Here is a 19,701-nt window from a genome sequence, read left to right as displayed (position 1 = left end):
GCTGAGAAGTTCTACGTCACCATTCCAGTTCGTCGCGCGACCGACATTTTACTACCAGCTACAAGAAGAGAGAAGAGCACGGAATGGAGAGAACTCAACACAAAATAAAATAAAGATCTTTTAACAGATATTTCGGTAAGGACAAAAGAAAAACAGCAAACAAATGCCACTAATGTTGAAAATGTTATCCATCAGTGAAATATAATCCTGCAGACATGCGGGGACTATAGCGAGAATGAATGGTTAGCTACCTAACAGCGTATTTTTTTATCGGCATTTTAAATGGTTGGCCTGCCCAAATGGGGTAGCTAGCTATGTTCTTCGCAAACAGGATATATATAATGTTAACTACCACTCTGATCCTAGTTATGGTTTACGTTTAGAATGGTTGTGGGGAAAGATTTAGCTAAATTGTTATGTCTTGTTTTGGTTGTTTAGCTAGCTAGCTACTGTGATGTTACTAATCTGAAGTACGTTGAAGTGCAATTGTTCTGTTTTTAGGAAATGTTGCTTCTAGTAACTACCAATCTTGTTTGCCCCAGTTAATTATAAGGATCTTATGGCTAAGTTAATCGTTAGAACCATTAAATGGTTCTAACTATGATCTTAGCCGTAATATACGTTTAGGAAACCAGGCCCTGGTTAATTAACTAGCTAGCTTCTATAAAGCATTTTCGATGAAGGACCAGCGCCATCTTGACTGTGCTCTTTTACATGAATCAGACTAGCTATCTAGCATGACGCTTTTCCATAAGTAAATATCAGTGGTGCACATCCAACTGGACAATAATGGCTAAAATGATTAAACAATTCTGGATGTAATTTGTATGCGGTCTTCCTGTAGTTTTGCAGAATTTGCGGTCTACCTGCAGCCCTTCAGATTGGCAACTGCTTTTGTACTCTGACGGACTGAGCTTTTAGCTAACGGTACGTTACTGGCGAATGTGTTTTACAATGAAGTCTTACAGCGTTGTTCATGTTGACAGCGTTTTTGTGCACATACAATTTCATTGCTGCTATTTCATCAACTTACCTGTGTGTGCTATTTGTCCTGTGTAGAGATTGGGGAACAACAAGTATGGATAGGGCAGCCCAGGTCCCTCTTCAATGTAAGAGGTTTTAACGTCAACTCAAATGCCTTTGGAGACCTCAAGTCTGGGTTGTTGTCTACCACTTATTTGTATGGGCAATAACCTTGATGTTTAATTGTTACTACACAGGCTATTCTAGGTCTAGTTAACATCAAGATGGAATACAGATAGAAACATACTGGTATGTGGATCATCTGAATCAATATGTATCCCTCCAGTTACCCTAAGAATAGGCCAACATTTTGAAATTATTTCATTTGAATGGCAAGACTAGAAGAAAAGCCCATATGCAGGTCTTGCCATTCAGATACATTTGCCAGTGGCACACTGGGCCAGTACCAAGTGAAAAGGAGTGGCCCGAATGAGAAATTAACTTGCCCAGGCCAAGTATACAGGAAAACAAGTTATGAACCAGAATTTCAATCATGGGTTCTTTCATGTTTAATTTGCAGCCCAGTTTTTTTTCTAAAAATGAATCCAAACAACTGTTTGGAAAATAAAAAATACACTCTCCTGAGCCCAATAAGATATTGATGAACACTTTTTTCTTTTTTTTCCGGTGCCTGTACATGGTCCATATTGCAGGCTGGTGTGCTATTTTAGAAATGAGCATTATCACATGTAGGGGAATATTACATTTTTAAACTGTTTTCAGCATAGTGGCCACATGGCTGAAGTATGGGGATGCTCATCTGCATTTACCCCGATCATTAGCTAGATATCAGACTCTAAATATGACCTTGTTTCTTGTTAAATATCCAAAACTTCCACTAGCCTAATAAAATCATGTGATTTTACAGTGTTTAAATTGTGTGAATTTTACATTCTAGGCTTACTGTTTACAAACTCTAATGACTCTGCTTCCTGCAGTTATTTTTTTGTCATGCCAGACACTCGGATTTTAAAACGCTGCAATTGTGCAAAAATTGGAGTTGCGAAATAAAACTGCATGGGGAAAGCTGGGATCCCGCTCTTTTCTATAATTGCCATCTATTTTCCCTAGATTGCATTTAGGAATGTTACACAGTGACTGGGTTTATTAGAACACGTTTCTTTCCATGCAGCAATCGGCTGTATGAGGAGCTGCACGCTCTTGCCACCCGACAGTGGATATTCCGCGGATAAACCACAGCTCATTAACAGCTTCTGTAAATTTAATCTGGTTTTTAAACAATGCTATAGACTACAGAGAGCAGAATTAGAAAATATATTTGTCTTTTATATTTTTTTACCAACAAGTGATTTTGTGTAAATCATTTTCATGTTTGGACAATCAGGCAGCTATATAGTATATGACTTGGCCTACGAATACCTTTCTTTGTTAATAAAGACATTGCTCTGTAGGATGTATGATATGAAAAAGGGGAGGTGGAGGACTTTGATTCTGTGATTGTGGAATGTGCGTGCAGTTGTTCAACTCTGCGGGTCTGGAGCGAGTATCCAGGCCGTACTAAGGCGGGGCTCACTCGAGACGGAGAGGGAAGGCTTTGACGTTCTTGCCTTCGCTTAGGAACCGTATGCTGATTGATAACAAGTGTGAAGTGTCACGTGGGGAAGATTAAATAGACCCCATTTTCTGTTTTGGAGTTTGAAAATGTACTGGCCCAAGCGGGCCATATGAAAGCTTGCTTAACTGGCCCGGTGAGCTCGGCAGATTTTTCTGGGCCAGCGGACAGCCCTGGATGTCGAACCCTTGCCATATGGCATTAGTAGTCGTTTTAAAGTCCTAACAGTGGATATGCACTACTTGAATAGACTGTTACAGCTTATCTTTTGATCTCCATGGTCAACATTTTCAAACAACGATACTTCCTTTTTCTCGATTTGGAAGACACTGTCTTAATTTGTGTATCCAGGAGTGGTGGAACTCCCATAATGAGAGAATATTAAACCCCCCCCACCCCACCCCCCCACCCCCCCCCCAAATGGCGGCATATGCATTGATGGATTATTTTATGGCGCAACAAACCTTTACTTGGCAATACTTCCTTAAATATTAACCGTAGCTAATATTAATCTGTTGCTAATATGGCATGTGCATTAAAGGTAACTTTCTCTCTTCTAGTTTATTTCTAGCGTATTATAGTTGCAAATGACTTCACATTTTGTCATCCAAAGGGTTATGTTCTGCTTTGTCATGTTGGAGTGCACACGTGTTTAAAAGTAAGCCAGTTGATGACCTCTCTCATTGTCCATTGTTGCTGATGTGTACCAGGTGGTTAGGTGCTCTCAGGAGTGACCTTTGTCTCCTGTATGTTTTGTAGAAAGATTCCCACACAATTGAGAGATTGTAGTGTGCTGAAGCTTTGAGGTTACATTGATGAGTGTTAAAGTGCAGGTGGTTGTTTTTTCTCTAACATTTTGTATACGATATAAGGAATATGGGCGGCTGCATTCCATTGTAGGCCCAGGCTTATATTTTTCATGGGGCAGGCTCTGAATACAATCCTCAGTGCGAGACTGACACAACGGGCCTGATTCAGGGTTTGTCCATAGACTGGCTGGTTGTTTAGCAACAAAACCGACTCATGCGCAATAGTGATGCGCGGGTTAACTCATAACTCGCAGTCCCCGTGGTGATGTCCGCGGGGGGGATTGGTTTCGGGTAATTAAATATTGTGTGGCTGAAGGGCGGGTGGATGGCAGGCGAGTTGAATATAGAGCAACAACGCCTTAAATAAACCATAAATGTATCATTGTTGTGCAATTTATTTAGCCTACGTTAATGTTTTTCTTTCATTATTTTAGGCTATCTATTATTAGTGCGTAAGCTTTAGGGCTTAACTGGCAGAAAAAGACAACTTCAATCCACGGTGGCAAAAAGTTTAATTCAATAAGACAAAAGCTGTGAATGGAGAGTTTAAAATAAGGAGAAGGGAGGTCCAGAAAAGTCATGTTCGGAAAATATTTGGTAAAGTGGTAAAAGAGGATCATGTTATGTGTGATGGTTGTGAGGCGCTATACAAATTAGACAGTCACAAGACGGGACTTCAAATAGGCCTGTGACATTTCAAGGAAACAATGGCCAACTGTTTAGATGGGTTAAATGGAAACTGAAATCTGGACATTGACTAACCAGAATAACCTACTGTTTATTGGCAAACTCCAAAGTCCTCTAATACTAGCCCAGTGTGAATCGACATCCCTGTGGTTTGAGAGGTGTTGCTCGCGGTTTGAGCAAGAAAACAATAACTGGTTCAATAAATTGAGCGAAGTGCTGCCTATATATATGACGGGCCTACATGTATTAACTTTTACAGTGCGTGCTTTTGTTTATATGTTTTGTGCAAATTTAATTGAACATCGCCAATTGCATCATTAAAAAAAACATTGCGCCTAAATAATGCAAACCTTGCTGTTAATAGATCGCAAAACAGCATACAACTGAGCTAAACGTTTGGAACAAGTTCACTTTCTCATCCATAGCCCCCCCCCACCCCAAAAAAAACATATGAAGTGCAAGTTAGCTGTTTAGCTCAAATCTGAAGGCTGGGGGGCATTTCGGAAGTCTTCTACTGCGGATCGCTAAAATATCCTAATGATTATGATCACACTTCCTCAATTCAAATTTTATGGTGACACTATACCAAAGATGGTTTAGAAACTTGAGCTTGGTTACCAAGTTATCAGTGTAGCCTGTTGTGGCTTGGATTTGTTGAAATATCTAAACACAAATCTCCAGACTTCCATCAATTTATTTAAAAAATAATAATTTAAGGGGGCAGTTTGGGGAAGAGAAAAAACGTGTCTCGTCCTAATCGTCCACTGGAATGGCAGACATTCTGGAGTAATAAACACATAGCCAACGCTCTCTAATAGTACTAGTCACGTGCGAAATAGGGCTATAGCCTTAACTCCTGCAGAATTAAGCATTTCTTGCAGATTTTTTTTTACACCAAATGTAGGCAAAATTTGGACTTGGGAACAGGAGTGGAGAAATATAATTGATTTATTTCTGTATCTTGAGAGAATGCAGTGCTCAGTTATTAGATATGATCTGTAGAGGTGCTGTCTTCATAAAAGCTGATACTATTTCAACCACATAATATTGCAGTTCAGCTTCGATGCATATTTTTATCAGAAACGTGTCGTTTTCAAAACGTAATTTTTCCTTACAACCAGCCAAACTGTCATTTTTTGACATTTTTTGACAGAAAATCTTTCCTGTTTGTTTTTGCTTTATTGTAATTTCTCCCCGTCCCTAAACGTCTTTGCTCCACAAAAGATGACAGATGTCCAATGTCAGATTACCAATGTCAACTTGATTAAAGCATTCATTCTTTTGATCTATTACATTATTCTGTTGAGCAAGGGTTTATTTAGTAAATAAAATCATCTTAAATTGAGGCAATTAGGGTTAGTTATGGTTATGATAAATTAGGCATTGTTGCTCACTGTTGGCATATACTGTATATCGCTAGAGGTTGGTGGGAGGAGCTATAGGAGGATGGGCTCATTCTAATGGCTGGAGTGGAATTAATGGAACGGAGTCAAACGTGTGGTTTCCATATGTTGGATGCGTTTGATACTGTTCCGTTCCAGCCAGTACAATGAGACCGTCCTCATATAGCTCCTCCCACAAGCCTCAACTGCTGTAGATAAATGCGCAAACACTTTTCCAGTGAGAAAATCCACCCTTGTTCTAAAAACAGCTTCTTTATTATAATTGTTGTACTTGAATTTAAAAAAAGAAAAAATCATGCACGTGCTCAAACAGCCACATATGGTCAAATGCACATCCCTACTCCCGACCAGCAAACAATGAACTGAAAACTCGAAAGAGCCATGGTTCTACAAACCTGTTCACAGGGGGCTTTTTTAGAGGTGTCATTTGTGACTTAGACTTGCAAAACTGTGCTTTAAACAATGTATAGTTGATTGCTAGGCAATCTGCACATTGCTAGGTGAACTGCACATCCCTCATTTACATTTAGAGATGTTATCATTTACGTTTTATATAGAATACTTTAGAAATGTACCTAAGAATAATCTATTCCGTTAGAATGGGGGAAATTCTGTATTTCACTGCTGAAGTTTCTCAATGGCATGCAAGTTTATTTTTTTTATTTTTGCTGTTATGGATTGCTGTGATGAATGAAATGTCTCTTTATGCTTGATGTCAACATGAGAAATGATGAGATGCATGATTTGTATTATTGTTGTGTGGCTTTTGGCAAGGCAGCCATTTCAAAGAGTTTGCTCTTATTGTTGATGTCAATTTACTACATTTCTCTGACCATCTACTGACGCAAAACAGCTGATATGGTGCTGGGGCTGAATCAAGAGTGTTTTGTACATGTTGTTCACTAAGGATGCCTACATTTGCCTGCTGTTTGCTCATGTTTTTGCTTCCATTTCCTATTCTTTTGTTACAGTCTAGAATTGATTTAAATTGCTTGCCGTCAGGATTGGCTTGGATATCCTGTGCCACAGTTTTAACGAAGCACCACTTATTATTACAGGTAAGCTTGTAAATATGTCTTGAACATAGGTTCATTCAATTGACTGCCAGTCCAACTTTCACAGCCTCCTGTGTGCTCTTGGTGTTTTTTTTTACCAGTAATTATTCGCTTTGTTAGGCTATATTCATTGACCTTATTGATTCCCTTTGGGCTCGATGTTCACTCTATTGTGGAAACCTATGAAGGTGAGGAGAGATAAGAATGACCTACCAAGGTATGAGTGGTATAGAGGGAGTGCATGGTATGTTAGTGTCTTTCTTTGGCAAAATACCGCATCCACAAAGCCTTAAGTAAATGTCTCCACTTCATGTCTCCACTGCCTTCTGTGGACCACATTCTCTCTACTTGCTTTTTGTCCAACACTTGCTCTAAACAATGCTTGAGACTCAGGCCTAAGCATAGGCTAATTGTTCTGCTCTTTTAATGTTTTAATATGGTTGGTGTCGTGATCAAACAACATTTTCGACTGGTATTTAAATTATTCATCAATGCCTTTTTATGTTTACCAGTTGCTACTGAGATGGCACAGTGTCGTCCAATGGCTTAGAGATACTGCATTGCAGTAATATCAAATTGACACGCTTTTATATTTTAAAGGTTGAGTAAGTAGTGTTTTCGTCCACAAACGTACCCAAATTCCTATTGTATGTAAATAATTTAGAATTAGTGACTGCCATAGTGTAGGTATTTTGTTAGATACTTTTCCCTATTAGCTGAGGTCTTACTTTTTCAAAGCCATTTTAGCTGTCTTGCTGATTGTTCGAGACAAATCTAGCATAGAATCATGTAAATTTGTCGCTCTGCCAGCATTGTCTCCTTTGAGGAACTCTAGGCAACACTGGGAATTTCCTGTACAGGCCTGCTGACTAAAGACAGTGTGAAAAACGTGCTAGCCAACGTTTGCACTATGTAACTAAATACTGCACTCTGAACCACGGAACTTCTTTGCTACTTTCAAGACAGTGTAGTTAGACAAAGGAAAGTCAACTTCAGAACGTGATGTAGTTTTATTAGGATTTGTCAGCTGTTGTTGTTGGTAAGTAATGCATCCTGCAAGCTTCGAAACTTACTTACTCAGCCTTTAAATTCAGGGACCTTCTTCCACCTGACCTTTACTGGACATAGACCTCACGATGCGTCAGATTGATAAATTGGAAGTAGGGCTACAGGTTAATCCCGAATTTACAGCATTGAAATGTGTGGTACTCTGGGTCTAGTTATGAGCAAGATTTAGGCCTACGAGCTAAATTTCTCAACGATTTGCGTGTTAGACCTTGGGCCTACATAATCTCCTTGAGCCAAGGCTGATGTATGTGGTAAATGAAGCAATGTGTGGATGGCTGTGTAAGAGTGGTGATGAGTGGACCGACGGCCTAATACTTGCACATGTATTTTGAATTCCTCTATTGATGCATTGGCCTCTCATCGAATACCTCAAAAACGTAAGCTGTGTTTCTAAATCATGGTTTGTCTCCTGCTCTTTTTGTTTTGTCTGTTCTTTACTCTCTCCTCTAGTCTTACGGTGGTTGCCTTTTTTCACCTGCAGGTGTGTGTTGTTTCGCCTCAGCAGCATGGCTGTGGTCATCCGCTTGCAGGGTCTCCCGATAGTGGCGGGCACCATGGACATACGCCATTTCTTCTCTGGATTGACTATCCCGGATGGTGGGGTGCATATTGTAGGGGGTGAACATGGTGAGGCTTTTATTGTTTTCGCCACAGATGAAGATGCCAGGCTTGGCATGATGCGTACAGGGGGAGCAATCAAAGGTTCTAAAGTGTCACTTTTGCTGAGCAGCAAGACAGAGATGCAGAATATGATCGAACATAGCCGCAGGCGTTTTGAGACAGGCAATGTGAAGGGAGCCGCGGGAAACGGTAGCAGGCCAGGCCCCACGATAAGCTCAGGTGGGAGGGGCAGTTTACCCACCACTTTACAAGTCTTCAGCAACACCACACCAACCGCAGTCACCACAGCTGCATCTGCACATGAAACTATAAGCAACAAAAATGTGTCCACGTTTGCCACAACTAGCATGGGAAACATGCCCCCCAGTTTCAGCAACAACTTCAGCAGTCCAAATCTTACCATGGGATCCACTATGACAACAGCCATGTCCTCCCTCAACTCTATACCACCACCTATCCCCCCTTTGCCAACCATGCCATCCCTGCCACCCATGCCTTCCATACCCCCCATGCCACTTCCACCACCTGTGTCCTCTATGCCTCCTCTTCCCACTGTGTCACCTTTAACCCAAGGCCCCCCTGTCCTTCCCATGAGTCATCTGTCCCACATGGGCTCAATGCCACCATTTAACCCAGGCATCCCACCCCCTGGTGGACTTGCCTCAGGGCTGCCTCTGGGAACCCCAAACCACATGTTTCTGGGCCATATGAACCCTCTGTTAAATCTCCAGGCACACATGAAGGCAGCAATAGGTAATCCAGACGAGTTATATGTCCACCTTCAAGGCCTGCCATTCTCAGGTACAGAAATGGATATTAGGGAGTTTTTCCGTGGGTTAGCGGTGGACTCCATCCGACTGGTCAGGGACAACATGGGCCGGAGTAGTGGCAGGGCGCTGGCCAAGTTCTTTTCCCCTCAGGACACTTTTGAGGCACTCAAAAGAAGCACCGGAATGTTAGGGCAGAGGTACGTGGACATCTCTCCGGCCACAGAGAGGCAGTGGATGAGTGTCAGCGGTGGTGGCAACGGGGCTGGAGGGCAAGCCCACTCAAAATTCAATAACGAGCCCCAAGACCAGCACCGCCGCAGCAATATGAGTTCAGCGTCCCCGTCAACCAGAGACCGTGCGAGGTCTCGCTCCCCTCACAACCTGGAGTTCTGTGTTTACCTGAAAGGCCTGCCCTACGAAGCAGTAAACAAACAGATCTGTGAGTTTTTCAAAAACTTGGATATTGTGGAAGACAGCATTTACATTGCTTATGGACCCACTGGCCGAGCTACAGGCGAGGGCTTTGTCGAGTTCAAAAATGAAATGGACTACAAAGTTGCCCTCGGCTGTCACATGCAGTATATGGGTAGCCGATTCATACAAGTTCACCCCATCAGTAAAAATGCTATGTTTGAAAAGATTGGTTCAATTCGTCAAAGGATGCAGGGTAGTGATAAGAAAAACAACTCAGAATCAGTCAAGAGCCCTAGAAACTGTGCTCACATCTCAAATATTCCATATAATGTGTCAAAGAAGGATGTCCGTCAGTTTCTAAATGGCATTTCAATATTTGACGAAAGTCTTCAAGTTCTGGTTGACAGCGGTGGTAACGGTCTAGGTCAGGCCATTATGCAGTTCAGGGCAGAGGAGGATGCACTAAATGCTGAGAGACTACACAGGCAGAAGTTAAATGGCAGAGATGCCTTTGTACATTTGGTCACCTTTGAGCAGATGAAGGAAATTGAGAGAAACCCACCACCACAGGTTAAGAGAGGCCAGAAACCCCAAGGGAACACTCAAGGCCCGGCACACAGCCATGTTCAGGCACAGAATCCAGTTCAAGGTCACCCCTTTGCCGGTATGACAGGAGATGAGTTCAACTTCCTCAGAAACACTGTAGGCCATTTAGGCAATGGTCCTTTTACGCCGTTTAATGTCCCAGGTAATGGACTAGCGGGCCCCCCTCCACCCCCACTTGCAGCAAGTCTAGGGGATGTAGCCCTTAGCATTCCCCCACCCATGGTTGCCGGTCACTTGCCTGGAGCAGTTCTGGAACCCCCGGGCTTCCGACCAGGCAGCAACAATGGCCCACCTGGGTTTGGGCCAGAGGGATTGAGGGGCATGCCACCTTTTGACAATGGCCCTAGAAAGAGCAGAGGCCTCAACAACAACAACCGAGGAGGTGGCCATGGGCAATCAGGAGGGTGTCCTCAGTCTGCTTTTGGCCCTGGCTCTGAACCTCTGAGAGGGCAATCAACCGGAGGCCCTGGTAACCCTCGTGGACCTACCATTGTAAAGATCCAAAACATGCCTTTCACTGTAACAGTCGATGAGATTCTAGATTTCTTCTATGGGTATCAGGTGCTGCCTGGTTCAGTCTGTCTGCAGTTCAGTGAAAAGGGCCTGCCCACTGGTGAGGCAATGGTTGCCTTTGAGTCGCACAAGGAGGCAACGTCTGCTGTCATGGATTTAAATGATAGGCCTATTGGGGCTAGGAAAGTGAAGATAACCCTAGGATAAGACTCCCAATTTTCCCCTCTACCAATAATGATTAAGTGAAACATGTGGTTTCATTAATGCAATGGTAAGAACTTGGATTTAGGATGCATTTAATCTCCCAGCTATCTTTAGTTCCTTTACCAAAGTTTGTAGCGTAGGAATGAAATGGGAAACTGCTCTATCGATTTGATGTATAATATGATTACAAAGTAGGGTGTGGATTTTCAAATGGCAAAAAGCCAACTGTTGCCATGTTGATGTAGCTTGAGTCCAATCCTGTTTCGAGCAAGAGCGCTGAAATTAATTTCAAAAGTCCAAATAATATGGTTGGAGTAGGAGGACAGTCTCTTATTGCTGTGCTGAGACATCACTTTCACTTGGAAGCATGTATCATTTTCAAATGCCCTGACACATTTTGTGTTCTTGTATTTCTTCCATAGATTTAACATTCTCTTTTACCTGTGCTTTGTGACGATATTCTAAAGGGGGTACTCACCAAATGCTGCCATGCATGGTGTAAGTACAGAGAACACTTATTGTGCCATGGTTAAAGCGTTTGCTTATTTGCTCTATGCTGTTTTTCACTGTTAATAAATGTTAATGTTAGCTATGATGTGAGATTGTACTGCTTGTTTCTGAGAAAAAAATGTTGCATTTGGTTTAATGGTCTGCAGAGCTCTTTAGAACGTTTTGTATCTGCCAACCCTCCCACTGCGATATGTTATTTTTGAAAGTATGAGCTGTTTGGAATGTCTTAGATTTGTAGTGTTGCCTGACAAGATACATTTTTATGTTTCATTTTTGGGGACGTTCCAGTTTATTATTTCACAAGTGTGTGTATATAGCCTACTGTTTAGCTTACACTTTTGTCAATAAAATGACATTCCTGACATAGATCTATCTACAAGGCATTCTATTTTTCTCCAATGCTTTTTCATTGCTTGCTGATTTTCCATATGAACAATTAAAATGGTTTTGGAAGGGAAGGCACCAAGTTTTTCACAAGCATGTTCCAGGTATGAAAGAAAGTTTAGATAGGCCTAAGTATTTCTGTTAGGGTTAGGTTAACCTTAAAGGGTCATATAGGCTTGGCTATATCTAGGTTTTGCAAGTGAACATATAGGGGTTGAATGGGAAATTCAATTGGATCTTACCAAGAAACCTATTTACCCGGTTTCCCAGACCCAGATTAAGCCTATTCCTGGACTAAAATACCTTTTCATGGCAATTCTGTTTCGAATAATTTTTAGAACAGGACCAAGCTTAATCTGTTATAGAAACCATCCTTTAAAGTAACTCGCCAATGAAAATCTCACTTTTAAAAGTGAATTCTGTTAACTGTACCCAAATAATGTTTTTGACCCGTCTTATACTTGTATTTGTGGCCAAAGCATATATTAGAGAGAGAAAAATGAATCCCCAACTCAAAGTTGTATCTCAAACAGACTGTTTAAAAAATGCTTGCTATTTCCTCATAGAACATGTCATGTTGGCTCATTGGCTGAGCTGGCCAATCAGCGGGCTACTTGCATGAATATTTGAGAAGGGGGGGGGGGGGGTATTTAAGATACTCTTTGAAGAGGTAGGGTTTCAGATGTTTTCGGAAGATGGGAAGGGACTCTGCTGTCCTAGCTTCAGGGGGAACCTGGTTCTACCATTGGGGTGCCAGGACAGAGAAGAGCTTGGACTGGGCTGAGCGCAAGAGACCAGAGGTGGCAGAACGGAGTGCTGTGGTTGGGGTGTAGAGTTTGAGCATGGCCTGACGGTAGGGAGGGGCAGTTGCTCTTGCTGCTCCGTATGCAAGTACAATGGTCTTATGGACCATCCAAACCCATAAAAGCTGCATTTTTAGCAAGGCCCAATGCAGCGGTTTTTAGCTCACTATCAAATCATTTCTGAGTAACAATTACTGTGACTTTTCAATTAAAATTGTCAAAAAGAGCTTCTTAGCAAGCGCAATATCTCAAGCAAGAATTTCGCTTGGAGTGGAGGGGAAAACTAGCTCTTATTGGCAGAGTTTTCGAACTCCCTTATTGGTCTGTTAACTAATTTACCACATGGCAATGTCACCGGGCAGGCAAACTCCATCCCACCAAAAAAGCATGATATTTCAAGAGGTCTTTTCAAACAGCTCTTACACTAAAAGGGCATTCTCTTTTCCACAGTATTATTCCAACCTCGTAGTGTGGAAATATATAACACAGGAAAATCTACATTTAGACTGCACTGGGCCTACAAGTACCTTTTTTTATGGGCAGAACTATTTGGCTCATAGTAATTTTAATAATAGATCAAATTTCATAGAAATCTGGAAACACTGGACAGTTACTTTAAAACACGTGTCAAACTCCAGTCCTTGAGGGCCAAGTTCTGCTTGTCTTCACTCCTCCCTTGTACTTGATTGATCAATTAAGGTCATTGATTAGTTAAGAACTAGTTAAGTACTCACCTCACCTGGTTGTGTAGGCCTTAATTGTACAAGAATGAAAATAAAAAACATCAGACACATGCCTCTCCGGGAATTTAGTTTGACACCCTTGTCTTTACAGGGATACTTCAGGATCTTGGCAATTAAGCCCTGTCTAGTTCCACAGAGTCAGATGAAGCCGTGGGTATTATTTTTGTCTCAGCGTGCAGTTTGAAGTTAGTTGCTAACTAGCGTTAGCACAATTGCTAACTAATGTTACCACAATGACGAAGTCTATGGTAACTGCCAGCATGCCAGTAGATACCATAGACTTCCAGTCATTGTGCTAATGCTAGTTAGCATTTGCTCGCCAAACTACCTTTAACCGCCTTCATACTGGATGTAGAAAGACACACATATCCATCCATGAGTTTGTTCATCTGGGGAAGTAGATAAAGGGCTTCATTGCCAAATCTCAAAGTATCTCTAGGGATCACTTCACTCAAATGTTTTTTGTTTAAAGTATTTAGTAGGACACTTGATATGGTCCCAAACATGTTACATTACAGCAGTAAAATTGTCAAGATGGAGCACTATATATAATTCTGTTCATAAATTGTATCTGTGTTTGTGTTGAGAGTGGAATAAATCGTGTACTGTCACAAGGCCCACTTTCAATCCCACAATAGATGCTAGTGGCAAACATGCCTACTGCAAGGCTAAGAGAGTCTTTGTTTCTTGTGTGTTACAAGCTAGCCTACTGCTAAACCTACATTTTGTCTTGTTTTTATAACGCGGTTTAATGGAAAGTAATAACTTTTTAACTAATAACAGTCAATAGACTGAGTTCCAATAAGTTCTCTGAACATGAATTATATATGTTTTAGATGTCATTATGTATACAGCCTTGTTTTATTTTCGGTCTCCATAAATCAGGCAGAGTAATCATATAGGGTGCTCATCAAATAAGTTGTTTACTTCATGTTTGAAAGAAGAGGGAAATGCTGGGGGTTCTAACGAGTCCACGGATTGAGAAGGGCCTAGTATACAGCACTGGGGTGAAGTGGTGGGTTGTTGGGGACAGACATGACAACCTAGGGCATGGTGTGAACTAAATTGGCCTGAAAGATGCCTTTGTGTCTGTTAGAGAAAGCCGATGGAAAGAGCTGATGAATTGCGATGCAAAGCAAGTTGGGACTTACCAGTCATTCAGTATTCATACTTGCCTATTTTGGTTTGCTTCCTTTCAAAGTCACTGAGTGTGCTTCTGGATTGAACTTTTTGAATATTATGCATTACACCTACTTTTTGTGTTCCAAGCTGTTGGGTATAAGGCAATATTAGCCACTTGGTTCACTATTGGATTTACATGCAAAGGTAAGTACTAGTTATTTTTTTATCAATCGTGCGAGGTGACACGTGGTGTGTAATAAATTAAGTATTTGAGCCATTATGCTTATCTAGGTTTGCTGGACTTGCTTTATTGTGGTTTGACATAAGATGGGGAAAGCAGGAATATAGTTCTCACACTCTTGAAAAGAAGCAGTCAACCGGATTGTTACCTAAAGCAGTAAGCTACACTATATATACAAAAATATGTGCACATCCCTTCAAATTAGTGCATTCAGCTATTTCAGCCACATGTATAAAATCAAGCACACAGCCTTGCAATCTCCATAGCCAATTATTGGCAGTAGAATGGCCTTCGTGAAGAGCTCAGTGACTTTCAACGTTGCACCATCATAGGATGGATCAGCCGCAAAGTGGTAGGCCACACAAGCTCACAGTACGGGACCACCGAGTGCTGAAGTGCGTAGCGTGTAAATATCCTCAGCTGCAACACTCACTACCGAGTTCCGAACTGCCTCAGGAAACAACGTTAGGACAAAAGATTATCATTTGCAATGCTAAGTGTTGGCTGGAGATTCTGTGCTTCCAACTTTGTGGCAACAGTTTGGGGAAGGCCCTTTCCTGTTTCAGCATGACAATGCCCCCGTGCACAAAGCGAGGTCCAAACAGAAATGGTTTGTTGAGATCGGTGTCAAAGAACTTGACTGACCTGCACATACATATCCCTGGCCGCAACCCCATTTAACACTTTTGGGAGGAATTGGAACACTGACTGTGAGCCAGGCCTAATCGCCCGACATCAGTGCCTGACCTCAGTAATGCTCTTGTGGATGGATGAATGGAAGCAAGTCCCCGCAGCAATGTTTTAACATCAATCTATCAAATGTATTTATAAAGCCCTTCTTACAACAGCCTATGTCACACAGTGCTGTACAGAAAACCAGAAAAACCCCAAACAGCAAGCAATGCGGGTGTAGAAGCACGGTGGCTAGGAGAAACTCTCTAGAAAGGCCAAAACCTAGGAAGAAACCTAGAGAGGAACCAGGCTATGAGGGGTGGCCAGTCCTCTTCTGGCTGTGCCGCTGGCGATTTATAACAGAACATGGCCAAGATGTTCAAATGTTCATAAATGACCAGCATGGTCAAATAATAATCACAGTGGTTGTCGAGGGTGCAACAGGTCAGCACCTCAGGAGTAAATGTCAGCTGGCTTTTAGCCGATCATTCAGAGTACCTCTACCGCTCCTGCTGTCAATAGAGAGTTGAAAACAGCAGGTCTGGGACAAGTTAGCACATCCAGTGAACAGGTCAGGGTTCCATACCTGCAGGCAGAACAGTTGAAACTGGAGCAGCAGCACGACCAGGTGGACTGGGGACAGCAAGGAGTCATCAGGCCAGGCAGTCCTGAGGCATGGTCCTAGGGCTCAGGTTCTCCGAGAGAGAGCGAGAGAGCATACTTAAATTCACACAGGACACTGGAAATACTCCAGATAAAACAGACTGACCCTAGCCCCCCGACACAAACTATTGCAGCATAAATACTGGAGGCTGAGACAGGAGGGGTCAGGAGACACTGTGGCCCCAGCTGTCAGATACCCCCGGACAGGGCCAAACAGGCAGGATATAACCCCACCCACTTTGCCCAAGCACAGCCCCCACACCACTAGAGGGATATCTTCAACCACCAACTTACTATCCTGAGACAAGGCTGAGTATGGAAAGTATGGACACGAAGAGTGGAAAGCCTTCTCAGAAGAGTGGAGGCTGATATAGCAACAAAGGGGGACCAACTCCATGTTAAAATTTCACATTTACATTTTAGTCATTTAGAAAACACTCTTATCCAGAGCGACTTACTCTGGATAAGACACACTTATCCAGAGTGCATCCATTTTTTTGTTAATGCCCATGATTTTGGAGTTTGGTGAGCAGGTGTCCGCATACTTTTGGTCATGTAGTGTATATCGAATATTGCCATAGCTGGTATTTGTTGATATAATAGAGGGCCACACAATCCTAAATCCTGATTGAATCTGACATGGGACACTAGGACAGCCTTCTGCAGAATAAGCCACGGTTCCATCACTTCCAACTGACACTGGATTTCAAATGGGGATTTTTTTTCCATTAAATTATTTTCCTTATGTGTCGTTCCCTATTAGAAGTCTCAATCAAGTCTACAACGAAATAAATGTATAAATGTAACAGTGTTGGTCCCATGTTTCATGAACTGAAATAAAAAATCCCAGCATGATCATTACAGAGGTGCACCTTGTGCCGGGGACAAAAAAAAAGGCCACTTTAAAGTGTGCAGTTTTGTTACACAACAGAATGCCACAGATGTCTCAAGTTTTGAGGGAGCGTGCAATTGGCATGCTGACTGCAGGAATGTCCACCAGAGCTGTTGCCAGAGAATTTAACGTCATTTTTGAGAATTTGGCAGTATGTCCAACCGGCCTCACAACCATAGACCACTTTCATGGCGTCATGTGGGGGAGTGGTTTTCCGATGTCAACGTTGTGAACAGAGTGCACCATGGTGGCGGTGGGGTTATGGTATTGGCAGGCATAAGCTACGGACAACAAACTCAATTAGCATTTTATCTAAGACAATTTTAATGCACAAAAATACCTAGATGAGATCCTGAGGCCTGTTGTGAAGCTCACTTTTTTAAGGTATCTGACCATGGATGCATATCTGTATTCCCAGTCATGTGAAATCCCAAAATTAGGGCCTTGTGAATTTATTTCAATTGATATATACAGTTGAAGTTGGAAGTTTACATACACTTATGTTGGAGTCATTTAAACTAATTTTTAAACCACTCCACATATTTCTTGTAAACAAACTATAGTTTTGGCAAGTCGGTTAGGAAATCTACTTTGTGCATGACACAAGTCATTTTTCCAACAATTGTTTACAGACAGATTATTTTACTTATAATTCACAGTATCGCAATTCCAGTGGGTCAGAAGTTTACATACACTAAGTTGACTGTACCTTTAAACAGCTTGGAAAATTCCCAAAAATTATGTCATGGCTTTAGAAGCTGCTGATAGGCTAATTGACATCATTTGAGTCAATTGGAGGTGTACCCATGGATGTATTTCAAGGCCTACCTTCAAACTCAGTGCCTTTTTGCTTGACGTCATGGGAAAATCAAAAGAAATCAGCCAAGACTCTGAACCAGACTCTCTCGAGTCTGGTTCATCCTTGGGAGCAATTTCCAAAGGTACCGCTTTCACCTGTACATACAATAGTACGCAAGTATAAACACCATGGGACCACGCAGCTGTCATACTGCTCAGGAAGGAGACACTTTCTGTCTCCTAGAGATGAACATGCTTTGGTGCGAAAAGTGCAAATCAATCCCAGAACAACAGCAAACGATCGTGTGAAGACGATGGTGTAAACGGGTACAAAAGTATCTATATCCACAGTAAAAGGAGTCCTATATCGACATAACCTGAAAGGGCTGCTCAGCAAGGAAGAAGCGACTGCTCCAAAACCGCCATTGACAAGCCAGACTACGGTTTGCAACTGCACATGGGGACACAGATTGTACATTTTGGAGAAATGTCCTCTGTTCTGATGAAACAAAAATAGAACTGTTTGGTCTTAATGACCATCGTTATGTTTGGAGGAAAAATGGGGATGCTTGCAAGCTGAAGAACACCATCCCAACTGTGAAGCACGGGGGTGGCAGCATCATGTTGTGGGGGTCCTTTGCTGTAGGAGCGACTGGTGCACTTCACAAAATAGATGGCTTCATGAGGAAGGAAAATGATGTGGATATATTAAAGCAACATCTCAAGACATCAGTCAGGAAGTTAAAGCTTGGTCGCAAATGGGTCTTCCAAATGGACAATGACCCCAAGCATACTTGCAAAGTTGTGTCAAAATGGCTTAAGGACAACAAAGTCAAGGTATTGGAGTGGCCATCACAAAGCCCTGACCTCAATCCTATAGAACATTTGTGGGCAGAACTTAAAAAGCGTGTGCGAGCAAGGAGGCCTACAAACCTCTGTTACACCAGCTCTGTCAGGAGGAATGGGTGAAAATTCACCCAACTTATTGTGGGAAGCTTTTGGAAGGCTACCTAAAACATTTGACCGAAGTTAAACAATTTAAAGGCAATGCTACCAAATACTAATTTAGTGTATATAAACTTCTGACCCACTGGGACTGTGATGAAAGAAATAAAAGCTGAAATAAATCACTCTACTATAATTCTGACATTTCATATTCTTACAGTAAAGTAATGATCCCATCTGACCTAAAACAGGTAATTTTTACTAGGATTAAATGTCAGGAATTGTGAACATCTGAGTTTCCCTACACCTTAGCCAAATACATTTATTCTTCCGACTTTTAAGGTAAACTCTAACTTTGGAATTGTTGCATGTTGCGTTTTATTAATTTTGTTCAGTATACATTGTGCAATGTTTCCAACAATGTTTAATGTCTGTTTATTGAGCGAAGTTGATAGGCCTACAATGGCTACATAATTATTATTGAGAAAAATAATTTGCCTCCTCAGTAATGCAGTGAAAGGCTAACACTACAGTATTGCTTGTATTTCATGAACTTAATTCCTATACTTATTTGTAAAGTAATTGATGTGCTAAACTTGCTGCACTGTCTGTTGCCCTGTATCATTAGAGCTGAATAGACCAACTGTCCAAGGATATGTGCAGAAATGTATGTATAGCTATCAAATGTATACTGTAGGTGTGGAGAAATGGATGTGTGGGAATGTTAGTAGGCCTACATAGGAAATGCAGCCTTGCTATATACAGAAAGTGAATTGTTTGCCCATTGTGTGTGGTATAACATAACACTAACTGTTATTTGTAAGTATGAATATTGTCCTTTATTGAAATGTGATAAGATTGTTTTTAACATTTAGACGAGTAGTAGTGCAGAAATTTGTAGTTTCACGATCTCTGTTATTTGTATTAATGATTTTGATAAGGACCGAATTAATTTGCATATTCGCAAAGCATGAGTGATCCAACAATAAAATAAATATTACGCATACATTTGTATCTGGTTTAGTATCTACGTTTCCAACGGTGATTATGGCTGTTTATTGAGCAGAGTTTATACGTTAACATTGTATACCAGAACATCGGCTGTATCGGCTAATTGTAAAAGGCTACATTGGTATTATCTCTAGGGGTGCAACAAAATATTTGAGTGCAGCCTGAATAAGG

The 19,701-nt window shown here is 41.6% G+C and overlaps 2 protein-coding genes across 5 annotated transcripts in view; both read left to right on the top strand.

Moving 5' to 3' along the window:
• Positions 1-44: 44 nt before the first annotated feature.
• Positions 45-19,701, top strand: part of LOC129814803 (copine-3-like) — a 60,660-nt gene continuing 41,003 nt past the window's right edge. Inside the window, exon 1 of one of the 3 annotated variants that reach the window (XM_055867838.1) lies at positions 45-135. The gene's annotated coding sequence lies outside the window, so the exon portion shown is untranslated. Of the gene's footprint in view, positions 136-844; positions 928-6,473; positions 6,554-19,701 lie in introns of those variants that run through there. The other 2 variants (XM_055867840.1, XM_055867837.1) reach the window with 2 other exon arrangements.
• Positions 52-11,624, top strand: rbm12 (RNA binding motif protein 12). Of its 2 annotated transcripts, none has more exons than XM_055867836.1 (2): positions 52-135; positions 8,100-11,624. In XM_055867836.1, exon 2 carries the CDS (start codon positions 8,125-8,127, stop codon positions 10,747-10,749), a length of 2,625 nt encoding a protein of 874 aa, XP_055723811.1. In that variant the 5' UTR covers positions 52-135; positions 8,100-8,124; the 3' UTR covers positions 10,750-11,624. The 2 variants fall into 2 exon arrangements, with proteins under 2 accessions (XP_055723811.1, XP_055723810.1); XM_055867835.1 differs by lacking the exon at positions 52-135 and adding an exon at positions 6,467-6,553.

The sequence above is a fragment of the Salvelinus fontinalis genome, chromosome 18 (assembly GCF_029448725.1).
Source record: "Salvelinus fontinalis isolate EN_2023a chromosome 18, ASM2944872v1, whole genome shotgun sequence".
Lineage (NCBI taxonomy): Eukaryota > Metazoa > Chordata > Actinopteri > Salmoniformes > Salmonidae > Salvelinus > Salvelinus fontinalis.
The sequence above is the reverse complement of the archived record's forward strand: the minus strand, read 5'-3'. Positions and strand labels throughout refer to the sequence as shown.